Source organism: Procambarus clarkii, chromosome 44, assembly GCF_040958095.1.
Source record: "Procambarus clarkii isolate CNS0578487 chromosome 44, FALCON_Pclarkii_2.0, whole genome shotgun sequence".
In the NCBI taxonomy this organism is placed as follows: Eukaryota; Metazoa; Arthropoda; class Malacostraca; order Decapoda; family Cambaridae; genus Procambarus; species Procambarus clarkii.
In genome coordinates, this window is record NC_091193.1 from 19,620,722 (window position 1) to 19,628,231 (window position 7,510).

Genomic DNA, 7,510 nt, shown 5'->3' on the forward strand with positions numbered 1-7,510 from the left:
TATATATATATATATATATATATATATATATATATATATATATATATATATATATATATATATATATATATATATATATATATATATATATATATATATATATATATATATATATATATATATATATATATATATATATATATATATATATATATATATATATATATATATATATATATATATATATATATATATATATATATATATATATATATATATATATATATATATATATATATATATATATATATATATATATATATATATATATATATATATATATATATATATATATATATATATATATATATATATATATATATATATATATATATATATATATATATATATATATATATATATATATATATATATATATATATATATATATATATATATATATATATATATATATATATATATATATATATATATATATATATATATATATATATATATATATATATATATATATATATATATATATATATATATATATATATATATATATATATATATATATATATATATATATATATATATATATATATATATATATATATATATATATATATATATATATATATATATATATATATATATATATATGTCGTACCTAGTAGCCAGAACTCACTTCTCAGCCTACTATGCATGGCCCAATTTGCCTAATAAGCCAAGTTTTCCTGAATTAATATATTTTCACTAAATTTTTTCTTATGAAATGATAAAGCTACCCATTTCATTATGTATGAGGTCAATTTTTTTTCATTGGAGTTAAAATTAACGTAGATATATGACCGAACCTAACCAACCCTACCTAACCTAACCTAACCTATCTTTATTGGTTAGGTTAGGTTAGGTTGCCGAAAAAGTTAGGTTAGGTTAGGTTAGGTAGGTTAGGTAGTCGAAAAATAATTAATTCATGAATACTTGGCTTATTAGGCAAATCGGGCCTTGCATAATAGGCAGAGAAGTGCGTTCTGGCTATTAGGTACGACATATATATATATATATATATATATATATATTAGTAAATCTAAAAATTAAAAGCAACTGATCCTGTTCTTTAAAGTCTAACAGTATTATACTATGTACTGTAACATACACAACATGTATAGAGAAAAATGTTATTGTACAGAACTTTTAAAGATGAATATTACAGTAGCATCAGCAGTTACAGTTATTGGCACTAACAAATATTATGCATTTACATGGCAGTGTATGAACTTACCACCACCACCACCTCCTCGACCTCTGCCAAACCCACCACCACCGCCTCTGCCCCCACCACCTCTTCCAAAACCTCCACCTCCACGTCCACCCCTTCCGAACATCTTTAGGTTGCCTAACATGTGGAAGAGAAATCAGAATTAAGACAATAAAATATACGCTAGCTACACATGGAAAACATTATTACACCTTTGATAAAGTCTAGTACTGTACTAGTTAAATTAATATATTTAACTGATAGTGTCTGAAATTGGTGAAAATTGCCAATCATAAGGATTTAATCACCAATTACTGTATCTTAAAATTATTCTACTGTATATTGTATGATTCAGATTTAAAAAATATGCAAAAAAGTTTACAACTTGTAGAAGTGACAAAATGTAAAAAAAAAATTATCCGATTGGAAAAATTAAACATCGACTACTTTAATAGGATTTAATGGGATTTTGTTTAAATAAGACATAAAAGTAGATAACGAACAAAAATTCTGTGCAGCCGAGGATTCCTTTACTTTGAAGTGTAACAGGTTCCTGAGCAAAACAAGGCATTTTTAATCCATAATGGATGTTTTTACAGTAAAGTTTACATTAAAATTTTTAATGCTTGTGGATGGGAAAGGGATGATTAATGCTTGTGGATGGTAAAGTCAGTGATCAGTGAAGGGTCCTACCATTTTTCTACAAGTTTTTCCAGATATATTTTAAACTGTAGCTCTGTCCTAGCTTCAACAGTGCTAAGATGCCCCATAAGTTTATTATTTATGTAGTCTTATCTGCATTTTAGTATGTAAACAGATTTAGTTCCAAGATGATTTTTTATCAGTGCTTAACATTTTAGTAAGACAATGAATTTAAATGTATCATACATTTAATTTAGACTTGAAGCCTACTGCTGGGACCAGGTGATTATACAGTGAAGAGCTTGGTTCGGTATATATCAGCTGAATATTGATATATAATAGGAATACAATATTGATATTATATAATAGTAATACAATATTGATATTATATAAGAATATAATATTGATATTATATAACAGGAATATGAAAATATCCATAGGAGCCGTGATGAGGATTCAAACCTATGAACTCGGTATTCACAGATGAATACCTGCCCAAAACACTACCCGTACTGGTGGCTGTACAAGAATGTAACAACTCTTGTATATATCAAAAAGAAAAAAAAGATGCACGCTCTAAACGACTATGCCACAACATGGTCAAAAGAAGTGCAACCTAGCGTACTTCACCCACTAGGAGTCCTGAGGCTTCCACTGAAGCCAAACCGGGGTTTCACACAATTCCCTTAAGCACTCTAGCTCTGTCGTCTAGTAATTCAAACTCTGATGCCCCTCTTTCATTACACAGGTAACTGGAACTTTGGCAACTTATTGATTTATTTATTTATATACAAGAAGGTACATTGGGTTTGTGAGAATACATAGCATAGTACAGTAATTACACTCTTGTAAAGCCAATAGTACGCGCAGCGTTTCGGGCAGGTCAACTCTTATTTAATTGCATCCTGGGCAAGGTCAATAGTTCCACTTTGGGAGAACTTTAATACACGCCTGAAGTTTGTCATATATATTTATGTATTCATATACGTTATTGCATTATACTTACTGTGGTAGCAAGGAAAGCCTCGGAGACCAGAAGACGGACGCCGCCTACACCACCACCACCACCTTGTTTACTGTCTGCTCCCACGTGTGGCTGAACACATCTGGTGCAGATAAATTATCCTATATTTAAAATATTTATGTAGTTATTAGATACAGACTTCTAGCATTTGAAAATTATATAATGTACAAAATTGTATAATGCATTAAATAACATCGTTATTATTTGTTCTCATATTAGCAGATGTCGCCAATGGGGCAGTTGTAAGTTTGGTTCATTTCAAAATCAAAATGTTTATTCAGGTAAAAGTACATACACAGAAGATGAGTTACAAACATATTATTGGATTTATAGATAGAGCTAGTACATACAATACCTAAAGCCACTAATATACACAATGTTACGGGCAATATATTTATTACGCACCCCATACCCATCTTGTGGCCGGTAGTGGAAAGGGTTACAGAGGCACATGGGACTCAGGAACTGAACCCCACAATTAATTTAGCTAAGCAAGTTACAATATTGATGAGCTAGTTACAAAATTCAGTATAAGTCGTCACATCAACAAAGGGCTCGAGATCGACCACAAGTACAGTTTCTAAATTATTAAGCAACTGACAGATGTTGAGAGCTATAATAATACTATGTAATATGTTTGTCATGCAACCCCCCCCCCATCCAGTGGGCAGCGGTGGATAGGTTACAGTCACTTGGTTACTACCTACAGTTTGCAAACTGGGGATATTTGGTTAAAGTTTCTGGTAGCAGATCATTTTGAATGAAATATTTACACATATCTGGAACATTTGTTATAGAATTGTCTCTGAATTCACATATCTTTTCGCACTCCATCATAGTGACGGAGGGTGTGCGAATAATTTTGTTGACAGTATACATTTGGTCAGATCTACATCATCAGATAATGAGAATTCCCATAGATACAGTACTTGTAATCGCAGAGTTGATTTGTTCTTGTATTGAGGCTGGTATTACTTGCTTAGTTAAACGAACTAGAGGGTTCAGTTCCTGAACCGATTATGTGCCTCTGTAATCCTTTACACCACCGCCCACGAAATGGGTATGGGGTGCATAATAAAGAAAGAAATTGGATTATAGCTAGTTTTTTATCTATACTATGTAATCTTTCATATAGAATAGGGAAGGAGCACGTTACTGTGTATACCTAAGCTTGTCAATAATAATTACAAAAAGTCTAAGCAGAGCAGTAGTAACATCTAGAAGTCTGCTGATTTTATTGGATGATCCATATGTGTGTATAGCTCCTCTTACATGACAGTATGATGATAGATGGAATTACTGGTGTCGATTTCACTTTGCCTGAGATCTACAAGAAGTTCTTGGTGTGCTATTGCTCTCAGACAGCTTATTGACAATCCAAGGTTATACCAAATTTCTCCTTCAAAGGCAGAATCTTTGGCTAACGCATCAGCTCTATCATGCATTCGGAGGCAAGCATGACGAGTCCACACCCTCCCCATTCCTATACTTCCCCTTCCTCTAATGATTTTGTTGATTTGCTCTTATGTACCATTTCACTAACTTTCCAGTCCCTAACACTTTGTAGACCCCCCCCCTATAGGAGGCCAAATACAGGATACCGAATGGAAGATAAAGTCCTTCATGAAACGGAAAGAGAGAAAGGATCTTGGAAAAAGATCACGCTAAACCTGTCTCTTGAAGCCCACATCTAATGAATATCATCAGCGGCGTATGCAAGGCTGGCAAACATCAGAACTGCCTTCATGAACCTGTGTAGGGAATCCTTCAGAACCTCGTATACCACATATGTAAGACCAATCCTGGAGTATGCGGCCCTAGCATGGAGCCCGTACCTTGTCAAGCACAAGACGAAGCTGGAAAAAGTTCAGAGGTATTTTCATTTTTAAAGACAAATTTTATGTACTCCGTTTCATGCTTACATTCGTTTTTGGGTGAGGTGATAGGATACAAATGATTTTGGGAGAGGTAACAGGAAACAAATTAATGTTTCTGTCTTTTCCCATTGATTTGTTTCCCGTCACCTCATCCGCAATCATTTGTATCCTATCACCTCACCCAAAAACGAATATAACCATGAAACCGAGTACATAACATTTGTCTGAAAATGTGAGAAGTCTCTTACGAAACGCTTCTAGGCGTCAGACCATAAATAAAAATTTGAAAATGAACTTTGGAGAGTTAATTTTTCAATTTCCCTCGACAGTGAAGAAAAACGTAAGAAATATTGAGAAGATTCATGTTAGAATCATTAATCTTACCCTTTCGGTCATATTCACCAACATATGTTTACAAGACTGCTACCAATAAGATATATATATATATATATATATATATATATATATATATATATATATATATATATATATATATATATATATATATACTGTATATATATATATATATATATATATATATATATATATATATATATATATATATATATATATATATATATATACTGTATATTATATATATATATATATATACTGTATATATTATATATATATATACTGTATATATTATATATATATATATACTGTATATATTATATATATATATACTGTATATATTATATATATATACTGTATATATTATATATATATATATATATATATATATATATATATTTTATTAAATATGACCGAAAAAGTAAGATTAATAATTCTAACACGAATTTTCTCAATCTTTCGTACATTATGCTTCACTGTTGGAGGTAAATCAAAAATCACTTCTCCAAAATTCATTTTTATTTCTAGTCTGACGCGACACGGGCGCGTTTCGTAAAACTTATTACATTTTCAAAGACTTCACAAATACACAACTGATTAGAACTTGCGTTTCCCTGATTTTATATCTACATTTGAGTGAGGTGGGAAGGGTGATGTGGCATTACATTTGAGTAAGGTGGGAAGGATGATGTGGCATTAGAGGATATTAATAGGGTATTAAAAGTATCAACACAAGACAGAACACGAAACAATGGATATTGAATAGAAGTGTTTGTAGAAAGCCTATTGGTCCATATTTCTTGATGCTTCTATATTGGAGCGGAGTCTTGAGGTGGGTAGAATATAGTTGTGCAATAATTGGCTGTTGATTGCTGGTGTTGACTTCTTGATGTGTAGTGCCTCGCAAACGTCGAGCCGCCTGCTATCGCTGTATCTATCGATGATTTCTGTGTTGTTTACTAGGATTTCTCTGGCGATGGTTTGGTTATGGGAAGAGATTATATGTTCCTTAATGGAGCCCTGTTGTTTATGCATCGTTAAACGCCTAGAAAGAGATGTTGTTGTCTTGCCTATATACTGGGTTTTTTGGAGCTTACAGTCCCCAAGTGGGCATTTGAAGGCATAGACGACGTTAGTCTCTTTTAAAGCGTTCTGTTTCGTGTCTGGAGAGTTTCTCATGAGTAGGCTGGCCGTTTTTCTGGTTTTATAGTAAATCGTCAGTTGTATCCTCTGATTTTTGTCTGTAGGGATAACGTTTCTATTAACAATATCTTTCAGGACCCTTTCCTCTGTTTTATGAGCTGTGGAAAAGAAGTTCCTGTAAAATAGTCTAATAGGGGGTATAGGTGTTGTGTTAGTTGTCTCTTCGGAGGTTGCATGGCTTTTCACTTTCCTTCTTATGATGTCTTCGATGAAACCATTGGAGAAGCCGTTATTGACTAGAACCTGCCTTACCCTACAGAGTTCTTCGTCGACTTGCTTCCATTCTGAGCTGTGGCTGAGAGCACGGTCGACGTATGCGTTAACAACACTCCTCTTGTACCTGTCAGGGCAGTCGCTGTTGGCATTTAGGCACATTCCTATGTTTGTTTCCTTTGTGTAGACTGCAGTGTGGAAACCTCCGCCCTTTTCCATGACTGTTACATCTAGAAAAGGCAGCTTCCCATCCTTTTCCGTCTCGTAAGTGAAACGCAGCACGGAACTCTGCTCAAATGCCTCCTTCAGCTCCTGCAGATGTCTGACATCAGGTACCTGTGTAAAAATGTCGTCAACATACCTGCAGTATATGGCCGGTTTCAAGTTCATGTCGACTAAGACTTTTTGCTCGATGGTACCCATGTAGAAGTTTGCAAACAGGACACCTAGGGGAGAACCCATAGCGACCCCATCTACTTGCTTATACATGTGCCCATCCGGGCTCAAGAAGGGTGCCTCTTTAGTACAAGCTTGGAGTAGTTTCCTCAGAATACTTTCTGGCATGTCAAGAGGAGTACAGGCTGGATCACGATACACTCTGTCGGCTATCATTCCGATTGTCTCGTCCACAGGTACGTTGGTAAACAGCGATTCTACGTCCAACGAGGCTCTTATCCCTGTGGCCCGTGCGCCCCGCAGTAAGTCCACAAATTCCTTTGGAGACTTCAGGCTGAAGGCGCAAGGAACATAAGGAGTCAGCAGGCCGTTGAGTCGCTTCGCCAATCTGTACGTGGGTGTGGGTATCTGGCTAATGATTGGCCGAAGTGGTCGTGTTAGAATTATTAATCTTACTTTTTCGGTCATATTTAATAAAATATGTCTACAGGAAAGACTGCTACCAAAATATACTAATGTTAAAGTGCACGACCCAGCAGCAAGGAATCAAGCCTTCACGATAAAATATCGCCAGGATCTGATTCGTGATCAGAT

General features: G+C 33.8%; 1 protein-coding gene across 1 annotated transcript in view; it reads right to left on the bottom strand.

Annotated features, from left to right (window-relative positions):
• Positions 1-2,950, bottom strand: part of Gar1 (Gar1 ribonucleoprotein) — a 12,484-nt gene extending 9,534 nt beyond the window's left edge. The window contains exons 1-2 of the mRNA XM_045725725.2: positions 2,856-2,950; positions 1,232-1,345 (exon numbers count right to left, since the gene is read on the bottom strand). Coding sequence (XP_045581681.1) covers positions 1,232-1,334 — 103 coding nt within the window. The 5' untranslated portion in view covers positions 1,335-1,345; positions 2,856-2,950. The remainder of the gene's footprint in view (positions 1-1,231; positions 1,346-2,855) is intronic.
• Between the last annotated feature and the right edge of the window lie 4,560 nt (positions 2,951-7,510).